Genomic DNA, 21,413 nt, shown 5'->3' with positions numbered 1-21,413 from the left:
ACCATATCTCTCCACCTTCACCCACTCCTTACCCTGAACGTAACTCAGCTGCAAATAAAAGCATGCAAACCGCAGCAGAATATGAATGATGGTATTTGTTGTGATAACACAATCATAATGGAAGAAATAAAAACAAGACAGCTCAGAGATCAAGTGACAGTGTATGTTAAAGTCTTATAGGACCATTACATTTCATATCCATTCTTTCTCTATATGTAGAAACAAGTAGAAACCTGCTAATGGTGCTGGACATAAAGATCAGGAAGTCACCAAAAACATTATGACCCATCCTCCGGTGCACAGGAATATCTACTCCATATTTCACCTCATCTCATCTCATCTTCAGCCTCTTATCCGGGGTCGGGTCTCGGGGGGCAGCAGCTTTAGCAGGGGACCCCAAACTTCCCTTTCCCGGGCCACATTAACCAGCTCTAACTGGGGGATCCCGAGGCGTTCCCAGGCCAGTGTGGAGATCTAATCTCTCCACCTAGTCCTCCATATTTCATGTCAATTATTAAATTGTAAATCATGTTAGTGTGAGTTGGATGCTCGCAGACCTATTAGCTGAGCAGCAGGGTGCAAAAGCCAAATGATGATTCAAGAGGATTCACCAACAGGGACCCGTGGTATGTCGGCAGCCATTGTTCTTTAGATGGCAGAGAAAAATACAGCAGAGCAGTGCAACAAAACCCAGCAGCCAGCTGGTGATTAGACACAACAAAGTCAAAATGATGCACTGTGTTGACAGATACTTTCGCCTGCTGCACATGCTTTGTCTTTTTAGCTCTCGTTCATTAGGTGGATAGGTAATTTGACCTCTAACCTGCTGTAAAAGTGGTGCAGAGCGTCCGAACCAAACTCCATTTTACAACTTATGAACATTTAGAATGAAAGACTTGGTGGATTGTCAGTATTTTCAATTACAGATGGCCTAACTTTGGCTGTTGGCTCATCAGAAAGAGAGAAACCTAGATAATGAATGACTTATTAACAACTATAACTGCAGACTGGGTGGCCTAGTAGAAAGTGACAACTCTTAATTAGAAAATAATGACTTTTATATTATTTATTGGGTTGTTATTACTGCAAATATCATGTAAGTTAGTTGGAGCACTGGAGTCCTTTTTCCATGAGGACAGTTAGGCATAACAGCCACCTAGTGGTGCAAGAGCTTCACCACACAGGACACCAGCTTTCTACCTGGACTCTATGGAAGCTAATTTAAGCCAATACTGTATATTAATAGATATAAAGTTGGGGATGAAGCGCAGAAAGCTCACCAGCATCTCACTGAATGGACTTATTAGGTTAACATTATGCTATTTCATAATATCAAGTAGGTTTTTTAACTGAATTCATCAGATAGTGTTTATTAATTACGTACATTTAGCTGGCACACCGGTGTGCATCAGTTGATGTACCCTAACATCTCTACTTCTTCTTGTTGAAGTAAAACTGGAAGCTTGATAAAAAAAGACTTGAATGTTAGGCTTTTAGAACATCAGGGGAACTGTTTTAGAGTTATCTATCTATTTGCTTTTCATTTTCAAGCATAAATGACATGAAAAAGTAAATGTCTGTACAACTCAGGTCATAACATATTAAGCGTGACATAATCAAAGTCAAATCAGTGCTGAAAAGTATTTATCTGATATTAAGAAGTAGTCAGAACTGTTACTCATGTTACTTAGAATGAGTCAAGGCTGTAAAATACATCACACATTGATGTTTCCCCACTTTAATATGCATTTGGTTTTCTCTTTTCCCACTTGTTTACACCATATGTTGTTAACCTTTGCATGATTACGATGTAAAACCATTAGCCATAAGATAATACATCATATTAACGCGTTACAATAAAAAAGTCAGCAAGTAAAGTGAAGTAATAAAACGGTAGAGAGAAAATGCTAACAGGACTTTCATTAAGGGACAGAAGAAAACACGTCATAAACAACCTGCAGACACGTTAGATAAGGAAGAGTGCCGTGCATTTCCTGCCACAGGATCTGTTCGATCATATCGCGCTTGTCAATCTGCCAGAACGGATGAATATAAATCTGTGATGTGATGTGCACACGGTAGTAGACGTGTGCTGGCCGAGTAAACAGGGGACACTGCGAATCAGTAACAGAGCTGCTGAGCTCAGCTGATCACACACACACACACACACACACACACACACACACACACACACACACACACACACACACACACACACACACACATCTATTCTGGCATCCCCTGATGCTGATCAGGCACTTTCTGGGAACACAAACACTCACTGCACTCTGCAAAATCAAAAAAACACGTCCACCTGAACAGGTCACTCAGTCTGAAGTCATAAAACAGGGCTTTTAATTTGAAAAGTAGGAACTGCCAGTGGGGTTTCCAGTGCAGTTGGAACAAAATCTGCAACAGAGAGATTATGCAACCATCATGATATTGTAAAAAATGCTTCCTTTGATGTCGACAGGGACATTAAATGAAGGGTAGGTAGAAGTTTGCATGATTTTAAGTGCATGGATACAACATAACATAAAGCAGACTTAGGTGAATCTGTATTTAGTGTGTTTTCTTCAAGACAGTACACAGATACAATAACTGCATTAACTGCATTCCTTGGTCATCCATTATCTCACGGTTCCATAAAGCATATTGCGTTGCATCTGGGGCGTGCTTTAAACTTTCTGTCTTTTTGTGTCTCTTTCTTGGATAAAAGTTCTCATAACTGCGGCGTTTTTGTTGTTTTGTCTCACAACTCCAAGACCCATCAGTCGTCAAAGAGGCCCTTTGTGAAAGCCTTAATGCCGGCCTGTAAATGCACAAAATACTACACTTTTAGATAATCACGTGGCACGATTGGGGATCTCTCTGCAGCGAAATGGTAATGAAGTGGAAAGAGATGAAGGTGGGATTAAAAGTGCTCGGGCCACACACTGAGACTTTGAAGCAGTCAGTGTGATGCTGGATTAAATCTATGAAACATGCAGGAGTTACAGGAGTTACATAACTGCCTGTAGGCCTCTGGTGGCGCGTGATGGCGTGCGGAAGAATAGTATTTCTACCCCTAAACAAAAGCATCCAGGTTGATGTCACGCATTGTTTTTATAGGCTGGAGATGAGCCGTCGTTTTCTTATTGTTAGCCACAAATGAGTCCATTATGAACTGAGGACACTTGCAGGAATACTGAAGCTTCCATTGAAGTGAAATAAGTTAGGGCTACTGCTAATTATCTTTTTAAATATCCATTAGTGCTCAATCAATTAAATATATTAAAAAAACAGGAGCTTGTAAGCAATGCACATCCTTTTGAGAAGGTAGAAACTGAGAATGTTTGATATTTTGGTGGATAAATGGCTTCAACATTTACTGATTATCAAAATAGTTGATGATTCATTTTCAAATTATTGACTAAAACTTTTTTATTGTCGTCTATCTGTTTAATTATCCTTTTTTTGTACATGTAAGGTGACCTTGATTGTCCTAAAAGGCTCCCATAAATAAAATTGTATTACTATTAATAGTGTTATTATTATTACTCTATTAAACAGCACATTCTTTAAGCACTAGTCTTATCCATAAGTTTTTAGTTCTTCAGTTATAATAGTACAATAGTGTTGTGTTGGCTGTCTGGACTCTATATATGACCCTTAATAGCCAGTTTAATCCCACATAATAGTGTTCATTATTATGCCATTTTGCCAAATCATATTTACATGTATAGACATTTTTAAAGTTGTAAACATAAACATTTTAAATGTGTCCCAGTTTGTTTCCTGTTGCAGTGAATGTGAATGACCTCATCTGACAGGAAGTTAACAAGGACCAAAGCTGTTGCCTAGCAATGGAGTTCCATTAAAAAGGTCTTTATGTTTGGCAGATTATGACTAATAAGACAATACGTTTTCCTTATTAAATTGCATGTAATACCCCTCAAAACGCCCTGTGGATGCATTATTTATTTATTTTAAATATGGCTTTTAATGAAGATTCTACTTATTCAAACGTTAAGTAATTATTTTATATAACAATAATAATAATGATGATGATAATAAATTTGCAAAACCATATCATCATATTAACTGCTAGAACTGAGAAGTTAATTTGGATTTATTTATTTATTTGTTTAAATACAGCTTTTAATGAAGAGTCTACTAATTCAACCTTTAAGTCATTATATAATAATAATAATAATAATAATAATAATAATAATAATAATAATAATAATAACATATAATAATAATAATAGTAATAATTCTATATAATAATAATAATAATAATCATATGATATTAGCTGCTAGAACAGAGAAGTAAATTCGTATTTATTTATTTATTTGTTTAAATACAGCTTTTAATGAAGAGTCTACTAATTCAACCTTTAAGTCATTATTATATATATAATAATAATAATAATAATAATAATAATAATAATAATAATAATAATAATAACATATAATAATAATAATACTAATAATTCTATATAATAATAATAATAATAATAATATGATATTAGCTGCTAGAACAGAGAAGTACATTCAGATTTATTTATTTATTTACTTATTTAACGGAATGGCGGCGCTGGCCCTTTAAGAGAGCTGTTGCCATGAGTGAAACGCAGCCATTCATAAAAAACACGTCAGAGCAGTCTGGACGTTGATTGGCTCGCTCTTTGACGGACTCGCGTTCCAGCCAATGGGAGTGCGGCACAGGGCTCTGGTTCTGATCCAGCGATCTAAGCTCTTCATTGAGAAAAATCCACGGCCGAGCTTTTATCCGAGGAGCCGCAGGGGATGTAGGGGAGAAAACCTGCGTTTTTCCACACGGACAACAAACTCCACGCGTCAAGTGAGTCCTGCATTAGTATTATCATCGTTATATCCTCGTGAAAACGCTGCGTGGGTTTGTTTGTGCTTTGTTTTGTGCCATTAACCGCAGCGTGATGATGTGAGGGGAGCACATAGGGGTTTAAGAGGCGAACGCCATTTTCTGAAACATCAACGGCAACATTGCGTCCATTTCCCCGCGTCCGTCAGCCCTGCAGCGGCGTGTTTGCGTCTGCAGCGGCTGTCTTTGCGGCCTGTTCGCATCGTGAAGCTTTCTCCGGGGTAAAATTTCTCAATGGTGAGCTGGTGTGCCCCCCCTTTTCACACCTCCTCCCCCTCTGCGAGGATCAAGTTTCACTTCATTGAGAAAAACAAGGAGGTCCCACGATACGCGCTGGTCTCTGCTGTGCGTCACACCAAACTCCATTCACAAATCTGATTCTTGCTCTTGTTTATGCCCTGTTACGAGTCAAAACAGCACACATGAGAGTCCCGTGTCATTTATGTTGTGTTTGTGCCGTTACAGCTGATTAATGCGACTTCAGCTCCAACTTTTCGCTCCTTAGTATCGCGATATTCTCCGAACAAAAGGTGACGAGAGGTGTTGTTTACCTACGGAAGCCCACTGCATTCCTCAGAGGAACAGACGATTTGTGCTCATAATGACTTCCGTGTGTCGCAATCCTTATCCAACAACAATGGGATGAAAGGATGAGACATGTATCTTATTATTTAGTTTGGATTTAACTGGATTAACGTGTGTTTTGATAGGTTTTTAAGTGATTAGAGCCTTAAAAGCCTTTTTTTTTGCATATTTTTACAGTACTTTTGATCTGTATATGTTACTATTTTACATTTGATATTATATATACATATACATATTTTATATTTCTGTTTTTCTAAATATATATGTTATCTGTATAATGTTGTTGTTGTTTGTAAAGCTGGAGTCTGCAACGGAAATAACTCCCCCTGGGATTATTAAAGTATTTCTGATTAATAATAAGACATTACTACCTATGCTTATGGTAGGTTTATAAGTTACTAAGTATAAAAACACACAATTAAAGTTTGACTTAATGTTTTAAGGTATAAATCTAATAAACATTTTGACCATAAAGGTATATATTTTGACACCTATGCAATAAACAGTCAATTATCTACAATTTACACAATGTGGCAATATTCCTATGTTTGTTTTTTCTTCTTTTAAGATTATTTTTTGGGCAGTTTTCAAGCTTTTACTATGTAGGACAGACAGGAAATGGGGTAAGAGAGGGGGGGGGGGCATGCAGCAAAGGGCCGCAGGTCGGAGTTGAACCCGCGGCCTCAGCCTCATTACATGGGGCGATTTCTCTAACCACTCAACCACCGGTTGCCTCAATATTCCTATACATTGGTTTGTTACGTCCACTTATTATTCAGCAGACTTTAGATGTTTGCCTGCTTGATTAAAACCATTGTTTCCTTCCTGTAGCAGCTGTCAGTTAACATTAAAACAACTCAAACTGCATTAATGATTACCCCTGCGGTGAAATCCGCAGTAAGGTCACTGCAGTGCAACCCGACAGTAGGAAAAGTCAAATGACGTCACATTTTTATGACTGTACAGCTGCTCTCTGTTTACTGTTTCCTGCTGTGAGGTGGTGGAGGTTAGACAAAGACCCAAAGGAGTCAGAGTATTGGTGGAAATAAACATGTTCATCAGGCCGATGCATTACTGTCTGTATTTATTATAAATCTGTCCTCCAACCCCTCTTTATTTTAGGAAGACTCCTGCGACATGGACGGCTTTTATGACCAGCAGGTCCCTTTCGTGGTCCCTGAGAGCGTGAGTTCATCATCCCCGTGCCACAAACACATCCGCAGATTCCACTGAGGTTTCCAGTTTATGTTCACTAAACACTTCTGTTTGTCAAACTACTAGAAACGTCAAGTAGAGGGAGCGGAGAGATGTCTGAGCGACCGCAAGAGGAAGTTCATGGACACAGAGTTGGCTCAGGACACAGAAGGTAGGCTCGTTATCCCGGCCACATGTGAAAGCGGTTACTGTGTTGAAATGTTTGTCGGAGAGAGTCTCAGAATGGAGCAGGTGAGGGTGGAAAAGTTATGTAACCACGGTGAGGTTTAGAGCCAACATTAAATGGTGTTACGTCTGTTTTCAGAGCTCTTTCAAGATCTGATCCAGCTCCAGGAAATCTGGATCGCAGAAGGTGAGACACTGCACACAGAGAGGGTTCAAGGGCATTCTGGGAAATGTAGGAGGGAGCTTAAACTCACACAAGTGGGAATGCACAGAGTCCTTTAATATGCTGCTTTTTTCCGTCTGACAGCTCAGGTTCCTGATGACGAGCAGTTTGTCCCAGATTTCCAGTCCAATAACTGTGAGTACCTGCGTCTCCTCTAATGTTTAATTATGGGTTTATACAATCCAGTTAATCTTATTTCCATATAGCCAATGTATTTTGTTATACCATTTGTTCGCACCTTATTTTGAAAACCAAGTCCGCAGTCTTCAGCTCGATCTGGGCCGCTCAAACATCATAAGTAAAAGGAGGAAATGATCTTTTGTTCTAAGATAACAAAGGTTGATTTCTCAAGATAATAACATCATTAACTTGCAATCCTAAGATAATGGCCTAATAAATAATCCGTTCTATTTACCTTTTCTCAAAACTCCCGTTTCCAGCTGTTTATGGAAGTTACTGAGCCTTTTTTTTAAAGAAACCACACATTTGTGAGGTGTTTTTTAATGTTTTAAGTAGAAACCAAGTATCACTCCTCATGATTATGATTCTTTATCATGTACTCTTTGATGCGACGTGACTCTGGAGAAGCGGTTGAAGATGAGATGAGATCATTTACTCCTTGATGCTAGTTAATCTAAAACAGTTAATCCTGTTTAATTAGCTGGTCATATGTTTTAAATGTCGGTAAAGTAACTATACAGTAAGTGTTAGATGCATGTACTGCAGTAAAAAGTACTTCCCCTTCTTAGAAGTATAAAGTTGCATTAAATGGAAATATTCAATTCAATTCAATTTTATTGATAGTGCAAAATCATAACCAAAGTTATCTCAGGACACTTTAGAGAATAGGTCAAGACCACACTCTATGACTTATTTATGATAAACATAGACCCAACAATTCAAACTTGTTCGTTGTTGCGGCTTTGTGCAGTTTCTTTCTGCAGCTTTTTTGTGAATGAACCCAGGCCGCGTCCTCTCCAGGGTCGATGGTGTAAATACAGTTTACACAGTTTATGGCCCTCACACAGGCCCGCCGTGCATCTGTGCCAGTTAAATGATGGCAGTCACGTGGTGCAGGAAATGATGTCACAGATTAGACCTGGATGTGTGGAAACAGTACATTTAGTGCTGCGGCCAAACACGTACTGCGTGTGTTTATGGCTGCTTGATAGCTGCCTCCGGTCCTGACAATAAACCCGAGAGCGATTGCGTCGTGGATGGAAACGTCGCTGCTGAGATCAGAGAGGAGGCGATCGCTCTTTTCTCACATGTGAGCCGCAGCGTTTGAAACAAGGGTGTTGGAGCATCGTTTAACCCTTGTTTCACTGTAACAAAGTAGACATTGATGTGTTACAAAGAAACTGTGAGAGGCTGGTTATTTTTGTCCAATAATTTTACCTGTTCAGGTGGTAGAACGTCCTAATTTCTCAGATACTCTAAGCACCAACTGTTCTTTATTTATCTAATATTAAATACTCTGTAAGTATAAAAAACCGCAGGGGGAAGTCTTTTCTTTTCTGGTGATGTGTGATCTGATATCAGGGCTTTCGTGTGTGTTCGCAGTGATGTTTCATGGACCGCCTGTCAGCAAAGTGAAGCGAGAGCCCAGTCCGTGTGAAGAGCTGTCTCCCTGCAGGACGCCTCACGCTGACATGTGCCTTTACAGTTACAGGTATGAATGCGTTATATCATTTAAGCACACATCATATCGTTACATCACGCATACGCTCACAACCTGCGTCCTCTCCTCAGTGCCTGTGACATTAAGCCATCTGGGCTCAAAGCTCTGACTCCAGCCTCCACGCCGGTGCAGTGTGGCTCCACCCATCCTGCTGGACCTCCACCCGTACAGAGGCACTTGCAACCTTCTGCCCCCCAGCTGGCCAATAACTCCCCTTCGAGCCACGGTCCTGCTCTGAGCCCCTCCCACCACCGCAACCTCCCACAGGCCAGCCAAAGCCAGCAATTTGCTCTGCCGCGTGCCCCCATCAGCTGCCCCAGTGCATCTTTCAGCACCGAGCAAAGGTGAGCGCTTTGGTACTTTTGCAGTATTCATTTAAGTGAGTTCGGACTCTAAAGGTCCCGTATGATGCTCAACGAGTCATTCAAACCTCGTCTTGTGTTCTTCCACCCCGCAGGTTTCAGCGGCAGATGTCAGAGCCCTGCTTGCCCTTCCTTCCTCCGGAGAAAACCGTGAATGCGCCGTACCAACCTTCGAGCCGTGACGGGCGACCGCTGTACCAGCGCCACCTTTCAGAGCCCCTGGTCCCCCACGGCCCCCGAGGTTTCAAACAGGAGCTGGTGGATCCACGGTACCCAGAGCCAGGGCCACCGCCCGGTCCAGGTCTGGCCCGCTCCCAGGCTGCTTTCAACCACGTCACGATCAAACAAGAGCCGAGAGACTTCGGCTTTGACTCCGGTGAGTGTGTGACCCACATTTGCGACATTTTGACAGGAGACTAATTCATTAGCGCAGCATTTTCGTAGCGAGCACTCACAGAACGCTTTGTGTCTTCCAGAGGTCCAAACCTGCCATTCGTCGTCTTCGGTCTTGTACCAGAACAACAGTGTTGGTGAGTTTTGTTTGTCTTTGTTTTTAAGTAAGTTTTTCAGGTGAGCAAATGTTAACTTTTCCAATATGTTGCAGGGTTTGGTCACGACAGAGAGCCACACTTGTACTACGACGACGCTTGTGTTGTGCCAGAAAGACTGGAAGGTAAGATGAACGTTAAAGAAGGAGATGAGTACTTCTAAACACCGCAGCCGATCACCTCAAAGGAACACACACAAAAACAGCGCGATGTGAACTCATTGTGTCCTGTTTGACTCTGTGTGCAGGTAAAGTGAAGCAGGAGGGTCTGCCGTACCAGCGCCGCGGCTCACTGCAGCTCTGGCAGTTCCTGCTCACGCTGCTGGACAACCCGGCCAGCGGACACCTGATCGTCTGGACGGGACGCAACATGGAGTTTAAACTCATCGACCCTGAGGAGGTCAGTCATCGCCGAACCATTTAAAAAGCCCGAGTTAAACTTAAACTTTAAGGTGACGATGCTTTAATGTTTTTTCTTCAGGTGGCCCGGCTCTGGGGGCTCCAGAAGAACCGACCGGCCATGAACTACGACAAGCTGAGCCGCTCGCTGAGGTACTACTACGAGAAGGGCATCATGCAGAAGGTAAAGGTGTCACAGTGCGCTTACATGGTCTTACACGTACGTTTTACCATCCATGCTTCAGGGTCTGCATTAAAACTGATCCTCTTTTATTCTCACCTCTGATTGGCTCGTCCTGCAGGTGGCCGGGGAAAGGTACGTCTACAAGTTTGTCTGCAACCCCGAGGCGCTTTTCTCCATGGCGTTCCCGGACAACCAGAGGCCAAGTCTGAAGGCCGACCCAGACGCCATCCTGCCCCCCAGCGAGGAGGACGGCCTCCCCCTGCCCAGCTACGAGGAGGAGGGTCCGTACCTGGCTGAAGGAGGGGAGCAGTGCGCCCAGGGACTGGCTTTCCCTGACAGCTACCCGTACTAGACTTCACAGCCCGGCAGCTGGAGGTATTTCAACCAGGAGGAACCCGAATTACTAAGCAGTGTTTGAGATTTTCAGCATGTACACCCATGTTATGTTTGTCACAGGAGAAGAGAGAGGTGTTTTTATCCACAGGAAATGTCTGTTTTACCAAAAGATTTGGTTGCATAATTATAAATGATTTGGTTTCATGTGTTACTGTGGGTTAGGGCCACTGTTTGCACACAAAAGTCTAAATATTATTGGGGAAAAAAGTCAAATTATTACAAGAAAAAGCTGTATTTCAAAGTAAAGTTGTGATTTTACAAAATAAAAGTCACAATATCATGTTAAAAAGTCGGTTATAATTAAAATATTGAACGTTTTCTTGTAAAAAATTGCAGCCGTTTCTCCGTATATTACAGCTTTAATTTTCCGCTCATGTCACAACGTTTTTAATATTTAACTCCCCCGTCACAGTCACCCTGCAACCGGTGCGGTTGTAGTTTTGTAGCATGGCCGTCGCTGTAGTTGTGTACGTGAACTCTGGGATCTGTATTTCAACCAAAAAGCATCTCAAACCCACAGGCACTCCTTTACGCATTTCCTTTGACTCGTTTTATTGGTAAACCTTTTACTGCCTGAAAGGGACACTTGTATTTTCCAGATGGTATAGTCCTCCTATAAACCTGTATATGAAATGTCTTTTGAGTCTTGTTTTCAAAGCTAATATTTTTGGTATTATATGGACTTGTAATTTTTTCCTAAAACGTTTTCTGACAAAGGTACTGCTACTATTTTTCTGTAATACTGCCACGCTGATGCTAATATTAATAATAATAATGATAATAACAATAAGCATGGACTTTCATATAAACCGACCCCCCAGTTATTGTACTGAGATAGTTTTCTGCATTTTGTATAGTTGATTTGCTTCAGTGTGTAGAAAAAGGTGTATAATTATATATGAATATATTTTTGCAAAAGGCTGCATTTGCTTGACATTGTACTATGAGCTGCAGAGTGCCGCCTGCTAACGTGTTGCATCGGTTGCAGCCTCTCCCAGTTGGATGAGTGACACCCTCTGAGAGCCGCAGAGAGAAACGGATGTACTGGTATATTTTGTTATATATGATCTCACGGTGGTTTGAGTGCAGGAGGATGGAGGAGGCTTTGACACTGGCGTGACGTCTACCCTCAGATACTGTATGTGTGCCTTCTGTTGATCTTTACTGATACAATAAACTATTTTACTCTTTCTCTTTGGTCGTGCTGTTCAGTCATGTTCACACCCCCAAAGAAACCTCCACTGTCAGATGAGTTTTGTCGCCATCCAGTGGCAACAGTGTGTAACTACAACTGCATTACTATTGATATTGATACTCAATAACAAACAGAAGAATTCCTTTATCAGGTATTGCAATGAATGAATAAGAAGAAGACACACAGGCCCGAAATACACACACATGCACAGACAGACCTATATACATGCAACCATGTTGAGGCCATCATGTTGGGGCGAGGGGGCCAAGGGCAGTTGGTGGTTCGGAGCACTACCTCATCTATTGGCACCTCTCCAGATACCAGTCCACGCTCCATACAGGGACTGTAACCGGCGATACCCCGGTTCCCAGACAACCGTAGATGACCCGTACGGGGGTCGAACCCGCGACCTTGGTGTTATTGTATACTGTAACCAACTGAGCTAACCGGCCATCACTGAGGGGTGACCGAGCAAGGGGACTTCCCGTTGATCTCGCCACACTCTATTCATTGTCCACACGGAGTCTCGAACCGGCGACACCCCGGTTCCCAGCCAAATCACCTAACTTTCTTTACGACAGAGGTTCAGGAGATGTGAAGAGCCGGTACAAGGAGCGGTTGCCTAGCGCGTTCCCAAGGGTACAGTGACGAAACATAAAGAAGCTAGCTATACAGGTTCCGGCATAGACATATAAAGAGTAGATGCCGCATCGAACGTTGGGCCGTGAGAAATGCGGCCGCCATCTTGGACCGGTCATCCTACCAGATAAGTTCTATGAGTGACTCGTTGAGCCTATGAGTTGAGCAGCAGAAGGAACAAGATGCCAGAGCACTGTGCAGCGTATTCCTGCTCTAATCTAATATTACAATATTACAATTCATAATCAGTACGGTACAGTACAGTTTTAAACAATTATAAATAAATCCATGCATTTTTAAATGTTATAGTGAGTCCCTCAGGCTGTGACAGGTAGATACATATTTAGCTGCCAGAGGAGCTGCTGTCCCTTATTATATTATTATTATCTTGTCACAGTAGAGGCGTGGAGATTAGCCTCTGTGGGAATCTTAGTTAATTTACCCCCCGGCCAGATGTGTGTGTGCAAGCCTGTGTAGATATGAAAGGAGAAGCAGGGAGGAGAGGGGTTGTCGTACATGTGGTCTAGTGTAAATGGATTGCACATTTCCAGCAGTAGGTCAGCGGAGGATGTGCTGTGGTTTCATGAGAGGAAGACACTTCAGAGACAGTTAATCTCAGGTCACCTCAGATATTCTCAGTTTTGTTTTTTTAAATATTGAACATGACATTGACATGAATTATGAGATCATTTTTCATGTCATGTCACTTTTTTTAAAGTTTAGACTATCAAAGGAGAAGTGACAGAATCTGATCAATATCCTTTGCTGTTAAACTGTTTCATCAAACAGGAGCAACATGATGTGGGGTTTATTATAAAGAATGAATTAGAGATTTAACATGTGTTTCCACTCTGTGCCCGATATTCTCACAGCTGAACTAAATGTTCCATACATTTTTACTTGGTTCTCCACATCTCCACTTAAAGCAGGACGAACGTCACATGTTTGTAAACCAGAGCTGATGAGTCCAGGCTTTTTTAGTTCAGTTGTACCACAGAAGTTAAAAAAATCATACATTTATTTAACTTAGGAAAAATCTTAAATGGTTTGTATAATTTAAAATGGATATTACTGAACTCTGCCCCGTGTTTTTGTTTGCACATTAAATACAATTACTACATAATTAAAATATGTAATAAAGAAGACATTCACATAATTAGACCTTGCCTAAAAACAAAGGACACAGTCATTTTAGATACTATACAAAGTACTCCTACAACATCACTTTCTTTACCAATTAGAGCTACACTCAAATTGTTAACTGTGCAAGAACAAAACAGTGTGAAAATGATCGATTTAACAAAATGTTATATATATTTTTATACCACACACACTCGCTCAAATGTGGACCCTCCCTCTCCTCTCCACTACCACGACTATGCGACTGGCAGAGCATGGATCATTTCTGAATATTTATAAACATATAGGGTTCGGCTCTTGCTTTTTTTTTAGTGCTTTAAATGAAAGTGTGTCTGTTTGACTTGTATTTAGATGTGTCCAAAATGTCATCTCTCTCTCTGACCTAATTGTATTGATACTCTTGATTTATATGTATTTTAATTTTCTCTGAGTGTGTGTGTGTGTGTGTGTGTGTGTGCTTGCGTGTGTGTGTGTGTATGTGTGTGTGAGAGAGAGAAAGAGAGAGAGAGAGAGAGTGAGTGAGAGAGAGATTTATGTATTCATGTATGAAATACAGCCTATTAATACTCTATAAATGATTTCTCTTGTTGTGTTTATATTTATAGTGTTTGCAAACACCTATCATACATCACATATATCATATATCAGAATATTCTATTACTGTTAATCCCACTGTGAATATTAAAATACGCTGAACCGTGTCCTGTCCTTACACTGAGTGGAGCGGGCGACCGGGCCAAGATGGCGGCTCCACCGCTCGTCAGCGCCAATAGGCCCAACGTTCGATGAGGCGTCTACTCTTTATGTCTATGGGTTCCGGGGCTACGGTGAAGGGACGTGCATAACGGGGCTAGCTATACAGGTTCCGGGGCTACGGTGAAGGGACGTGCATAACGGGGCTAGCTATACAGGTTCAGGGGCTACAGAGACTGAATATGAATAATGTGGCTAACTATACAGGTTCTGGGGCTAAAGTGACTGAATATGAATAATGTGGCTAGCTATACAGGTTCTGGGGTTACAGTGACGAAACATAAACAAAAGAGCTAGCTAAACAGGGTCCGGGGCTACAGTGCCCGAATGTGAATAACGGAGCTAGCTATACAGGTTCCGGGGCTACAATGAAGGAACGTGAATAATCAAGAAGCTTGTCACCTATATATTATACGGTATACTGTATACGTTTTTTGTGTTTGTCTATCCAAATCTAAAAATGGAGCATTTTATAAATGGATGATGCATTTAATATGTGAAACTCGTGGACGGAATTGTTTGATGCTGAAAGACAATAAAAAACAACAGTGACAGTGTCCAGTGATGTGTTATTAAGAAGCTTGTGCACTTGGCTGAATTTAATATCAGTGTCAAAGTGAGCGGTCTGAGCTCATGTGGGTGTTTTCAATGAAGCGCTAGAGAACAAAGTGCATTCATGTGACTTTACTCTTTCATTCATGAAAGTGCTGTGTGATTTAGACCCAAACCCCAGGCTTCCTTTAATCCACACCCAGAGAAAAATAATGGAGAAAAAGGGGCAAACTGAGAGCAAACACTAACACAAAGACAACTTTATTTTTCTCAAACATTTAACTGTAGTACTGGAAGACTGTAAAGCCCCAGTTTCTCTATCCATGTGCATTGTGTGCGAGTGATTAAGTGCAACAGTCACACTGAAGGATTTCAATCAGTTACTCTTTGATCAGCTGGAGGTTGCTGCACCAGAATAAATAAGAAGCTCCTGTTCAGACTTTTCATGTCCACAAACAAAATAATCTGTGCAAGCAATCAGCATCTGTCCGCAGCTTGCAGGCATGAAGGCAGACACAAAGACAGCCGGTGTCTTCTCACGGATTGGTCTGATGCAGCTTGGAGCCGAGCAGAACGGCCCGGACCAGAGTTTGGACTCGCCAGGACGGGCCTGGAATAGCGTGGCCCAATGGTGGCAAATGGAGTCATCGAGCCTGAACCATCAACACTCCTCACAGGAGACGACGTGGCCCCGGTCTGTGCTGGAAGTGGGCTCTGCTCGGATGAGGTACTCTGCTGCCTCCCATCATCCTGTGGTCGGGTGGAGCAGCTGGTGCTCGTCTGTGATTGGCCGGCTTCGGTTTCAGACCGCTGGACTGAAGTCACCAGCCACTGCGGCTCACTGTGCTCACTGGTCTGATGATGTGACGGGTGCAGAGGAGAGTAGCTGTCAGAGGTGAAGCTGCAAAAGACAGAAAGTTGCATTTTATGGGTCCAAGCGATACAAAAGTTGTGGCAAAAATAACATTACACAACTTGTGAGGCTTTGTGTTGTAAGGTTTACGTTCATATTTCCCTTTACAGCATTTAGCATGTGTACTCCTCAACCTTTCCTATTGCGATATTTCATCATTTTGCAGCATGATGCACCTGGAATTCAGACAGAAAATGTATTTTTTATATTCTCTGTACTAATAAATACAACGGCATATATTTTACTGCAATAGAGCTGGGTCTGTCTGACGTTCCTGTCTGTTTTAGTGAAGGTTTTCGTTGCCACTGTACTCTACGGGGGAATTGTTGGGTCAGTGTAAATCATAAATAAGTCATAGAGTGTGGTCTTTACCTACTCTGTAAAGTGTCCTGAGATAACTTTTGTTATGATTTGGCACTGTAAATAAAATTGAATTAAACATGCTGAGCAACTACTGTAAATTCTCATATTCTTGTTTTCACACAATAGGCAGCTAAAACACATTGAGCAGGTGTAATTACAACAAATATGGTTGAATTAGTTTAATGTAAATTTCCACAGCATTAATAATTAATTATTTCTCTTTAACAGAAAATGTTTTTGTACTTTGTATTTATTTTCAGTGGTCTCTGGGTCTCTAAATGAGTTTTAATGGTAAATTCTGGAGGAATTGAGTTTCATTAATGGCAGCTTAACGCTGTTGGGAGAAAAGTGGCCTGACAGGATTCTTATTGAACTGAAGGAGAGGGAAATTGACATTATACTGAATTTATCAGAACAACAGAACGTGCTGAGCTTGCATCAACTGGGTCATAAAGGAAATTAGAGGTCTCAAAGATCAGGTCTCTCTAGAGCTGCAACGATCAATTGATTAATTTAACTATTTCATAATTGATAAATCTGTACGAGTCATGTTTTAAGAAAAAGAAAAAGTCCAAATTCTCACAGCAGCTTCTTAAACTGGGAATATTCTCTAGTTTCTTCCCTCTGTGAAAATAAACTGAATATCTATGAGCACTGATCGACATTTCTCACTATGTTACAACATTTATGGACAAAACAACTAATAAAAAAATGGTTAGTTTTACCTCAAGTTCTGAATTTGATCATTTTGTCACCAAGTTAAATGTACCTGCTGAATGACGTCTGCAGGGGAGAGGAGGGTGAGGAGTAAGCCTGGTGTTTTTGTGGGCTCGCCATGGTCACATAGTCGTCCTGGGGCGACATCATCATGTACCCCAGCCCCTCAGAGTCCTCCACCCCGCAGACTGCATCGCTGCGGTGGTCCTCTGTCACCATGGCACTTCTCCTGCAGTCGTCTTCCCTCCCGATGGTCACTGGGAGATGCCGGTCCGTCTTCATGTCCATGTAGCTGCCGGTCTCAGACCTGGAGCGCTGACGGGATCTGAGAGGGCTGAGATGTGAGGTGGAGCTCAGAGAGGATGCAGGATCGGTCTTGTGGGTCGTTGGACTTGTCTGGATTTCAGGGTTTCTGGGGAGCAGTGCCTGACGAGAACCAAGCGGTCTCACATTCACCAGCTTGTCTCTGTATTTGGGTCTGCAGCGTTTTGAGGCCAGAAGCGTTTGCAGTTGATTGTGAGTTGAAGTCGGTGAACGGCTGAAGTCGGGGAGAGCCCGTAGTGCCCTTATCGTATCGCGAACCGCCTCATGGATCTGCTGGGCTACTGCTGGGTTTCCTGGACATAGCAGACAGAAAGGGTAGGGGTTACACTCCTGTGGTAGAGCAGATATTGGTAAAAAATCAACATCTTATAATCTGAGTTACGTTGGTCTCTCGCTTCCATCCAGATCTCTCCAGGGCCGTTCGGCGCTGACCTGCCGAGCTCCAAGAAGAACGACCCATCAGAGTGGCCGAAGCGGCGGACACAGAGCAAAGGTATTGTAATCGACGGTAGGTCACTACATGCAGCCACTCTGACCAGGATGAGAGACGTAGCTGTGAGGCAGAGCCGGCTCTCCCCGGCCAGGGACTTGGAGGAGCCCAGACCTCTGGGCTTCACGGTGACGGGCCAAACCTTAGACGAAGGTGAAGGGAACAGAGGCACAGATCAGGCAGGGATATTTACATCTAAAGGTCTATTTCCAGGGAAATTTGAAATAAGGGTGAAATTAGCTTTTTGTTAACGCCATCTGGAAGTGTAAGCTGAGGTAGAAGATCTATGACGAGATGGTTGATTTGTTATTTTAGCAACATTAAAACTGCTGACAGACAGTTCTTGCCAAGTTCCTTTGATTTACTTTTCGGGTGTTTTAATAGGTCGATGTTTTAAAATGAATTTGCCAATTGAAGAAGCCGTTTCATATGACATAATTGCTCTTTGTTGCATATAAGGGTAATATCACCAGGATAGCCTCAGTGAGCATATCATCTTTTATTTGATTTGATTCCTGAGGCTAAGCAGAGTGCAAGTTATATATCAAGAGGTCATCCATCTCTACATTAAATAAAACGTCTGCTTTAAACATTAAATCAACTTTACTTAAAAGCTCTCTTAGTGTGGAATCGACTGCATGTGACAGAAAAACAATACAAATCTGGTCCGACCTCTTTGAAGTAAGCAGCAGGAGGCAGAGTGCAATACCCATCATCCTCTTCATCAAACCCTTCTCGGTGCTCTTCATCCTTACGCTCTTCCTCCATCAGTCTCTTGATGGCGAGATACCACTCTTCCTGTTCCCACTGGTCCTCCACGACCAGTACCATGGTTTGATCCTTGGCGTACAGGGCAACCGCGTGGCCTTTCCTGGCACTGCCGCTCCGGCTCACGCCAAGACAGCACCTCAGGTAAATCACCCTGAGGAGCAAGAATGGCGTTGAATTTGATGTCAGATTGTAATGTTTCTTCTAGAACAGTCTATAAGTTCAGAAAATTACATCCCGGTTACAGTTTCTGCTTTTAAAACCAGGAAAACAACATTTACGATGTTACGATACTCAGGCGATATCAACCTCATATCACGATACACATGTTCATTCATTCATTCATCTTCAACCGCTTATCCCGGGGTCGGGGTCACGGGGGGCTGGAGCCGATCCCAGCTGACATCGGGTGTGAGGCGGGGTCCACCCTGGACAGGACGCCAGTCTATCACAGAGCACATAGAGACGAACAGAGACAGACAACCATTCACACCTACGGGTGATTTAGAGTCATCTATTAACACGTGCACGTCTTTGGACTGTGGGAGGAAACCGGAGAAAACCCACGCAGACACGGGGAGAACATGCATGTATTAAAATATATTGCCCTGCCCTATTTAAAGCCTTTATTAGTCGAAGTCACTATAACCAACCCTTGCTTGCTTGAGCCAAACAGCGCAGCTTTACCAGCAGACTTCTCCATTGCTGTGAACTTCTCCCGGCTCTTGTACCACTCCAGTCTGCTCGGCCCTGTGTGACTTCCTGCTCTCAGGACAAAATATCTTTGGTGCTTCTGCTCCAGCTTCCCCAGGTAACCTTCCTTCACCACGTCGCTCTGCGGCCCCGAGGAGGTCAAGAGGGCGCCGGACAGAGGGACCAGAGGGACCAGAGGGACGGAGGTCTGGCCGGTGCAGAAGAGTTCCTCGTAGAAACGAGACGGGGGACTCGACTGCATCTCAACGTAATGGTGATGAGAATCCTGCTCCATCCGACGATCGTCCATCCAGGAGGGACGCACAGGGGACTCTGCTGGCAGCCATGTTTGGGTGGAGCTGCAGCTGGGAGACGACAGAGGGGAGCTGTGAGCAGGTGGAGTTTGCACGTGGTGGGCACACCTGCTGTGCCGTTCTGCACTTTCATTCATTTCGAGCTGAAAACCTGAAACACAGGAGAAGTGAACATGATATTTCTTCAATTGTTGAAAAATGCAACTTACAAGGAAAAAAGACTCAATAGATTAAAAATGATGAAGCAAAACTGGTTCATTCTCAAAACTTATATTCAAGTATTTCCATATTGTGGAGCATTTTTAACCATCTCGCTCTCGTATTACTGCTTTTAATGAGTCTCCTTTACCCAACTGATATTAATAAGCACAAACATGTAGGCTACTTCTAATTTAGTTATTTTATTAATACAATTTTTTTTTAATTCAAATGGATTTAAACACCGATTTCAGAGGAGATGGTAAACGCACTAATATACTTTGATTTGTTTATTCATTTACATACAATAATGTTAAATTATAGTCATGGATGGAGTCCCTTTAAACAAGTGTCTACATGACTAGTCCACACATGATATAAGAATACATTATACTGCTAAATAAGTCTGAAGGTAAACACGCTGCAGTATTTGTTAAAAGTAACCGATTGGGGGGAAAAAAGCAGTCAGAAATCTTGGAATTATGTCAATTTACTTAATTATTAACAGACTGCAGCTTTTAAATAATATATTTAACAATAATTATAATAATTAATCCATTTGTGTGCAATAAAATACGAACATTACATACATATCTGCATCATTTCCTGGCTTTGTTGTGAACAACTAACCCAAAATATGATGAATAGCAACAATGAAGTGCAGTCTCTAAACCTGATTAACCCATAAAACATTAAGTGCTGACGTGTTTCCACACATTTGGACAAATGTTGAACTGAAACTCACCTGAAACTGTCAGGAACAAACATTTCACCTGCAGAGGTCAAACACAGGTCTGCACTCTTCAGCCTGAGCACGTTTGTCCCTCAGGTGCATCTGATGCCAATCAGCGTGGCCTTCAGGGACTCCTGGGAAAACCCAACACTCACATCCAGAGAAAAGGGATTCGTCTGCCACATAATGAGTTAATGTGAAGGAAATAAAAATATTAGCTGGGACAAAAGTGAAACTTGATTCATAGAGGTTGATAAATAAAACTATATCACTTTGTTTCTTTAATGAGGAATGCCTAGAGTTAAACACTGTCCAAAAAATTAGATTTATTTAGATAAAAATATTAATTAAGCATCTCTAGAACGCTAGGCTTTGTCCATTCAAAATGCTATTAATTAAAAATAAAAAAGAAATAGTAAGGGTTGTGTTATTTAACAACTTTATTTGACCTCATATACAAACTATTGTAAGAATCAAATATATTAATATTAACTGAAAACAACAACAAGGCTACAGTAAGTATAACAAATCTAAATAAACTGGTATGCATACATGTAAATAGGTATAGAAAGAAACAAAATTAGTGGTAAGTGATACATTTAAATGTATTATTATTGTTGTTACTGTAGCAAAGAGAATGAAAGTTGAAGCGACTGTAAAAGGATATTGGTCAAAAACAAGAAGTTGAGTCCTAACTTGAGACAACAATGTCTGGTGTGTTTTTAGATATAAAGAAGAAAAGTTCAGTTCATGGCTGAAGGCTTTGGTTTTATCATCAGAAGAAGATATGGGGAAAGTATTGCTTATGTTAACAGACAAAGGAAGTGGAGTCCCTCAACATGGTTACAGCAGTCGCTCCTGTTGAAATAATTGGGTGGAACCGTTTTGTGTCTGCATATTTCAACATGAGTCAGTTCTGTCAGAGCAGAGAGAAGGTCAAGTTACCTCTGGAGACTGGTCACTCTCTCTCTGACCCAGG

General features: G+C 41.9%; 1 protein-coding gene across 1 annotated transcript; it reads left to right on the top strand.

Annotated features, from left to right (window-relative positions):
• Window positions 1–4,765: 4,765 nt before the first annotated feature.
• LOC310964609 (ETS translocation variant 5-like) lies at window positions 4,766–11,793 on the top strand. Its single transcript, XM_083937799.1, has 13 exons — window positions 4,766–4,846; window positions 6,593–6,655; window positions 6,752–6,836; window positions 6,990–7,037; window positions 7,158–7,208; window positions 8,637–8,745; window positions 8,826–9,098; window positions 9,212–9,492; window positions 9,593–9,646; window positions 9,721–9,789; window positions 9,912–10,063; window positions 10,145–10,246; window positions 10,365–11,793. Exons 2-13 carry the CDS (start codon window positions 6,608–6,610, stop codon window positions 10,596–10,598), a joined length of 1,506 nt encoding a protein of 501 aa, XP_083793925.1. The 5' UTR covers window positions 4,766–4,846; window positions 6,593–6,607; the 3' UTR covers window positions 10,599–11,793.
• The last annotated feature ends 9,620 nt before the right edge of the window (window positions 11,794–21,413 follow it).

The sequence above is a fragment of the Echiichthys vipera genome (assembly GCF_963691815.1).
Source record: "Echiichthys vipera genome assembly, chromosome: 23".
Classification (NCBI taxonomy): Eukaryota; Metazoa; Chordata; class Actinopteri; order Perciformes; family Trachinidae; genus Echiichthys; species Echiichthys vipera.
This window is presented reverse-complemented; position numbering and strand designations above follow the sequence as displayed.

Coding starts and splice junctions, on each gene's coding strand:
- LOC310964609 (XM_083937799.1), top strand. CDS start 6,608: ATGGACGGCTTTTATGACCAGCAGGTCCCTTTCGTGGTCCCTGAGAGC. Junction 9,493..9,592: donor AGACTTCGGCTTTGACTCCG/GTGAGTGTGTGA, acceptor TGTGTCTTCCAG/AGGTCCAAACCTGCCATTCG. Junction 9,647..9,720: donor GTACCAGAACAACAGTGTTG/GTGAGTTTTGTT, acceptor AATATGTTGCAG/GGTTTGGTCACGACAGAGAG.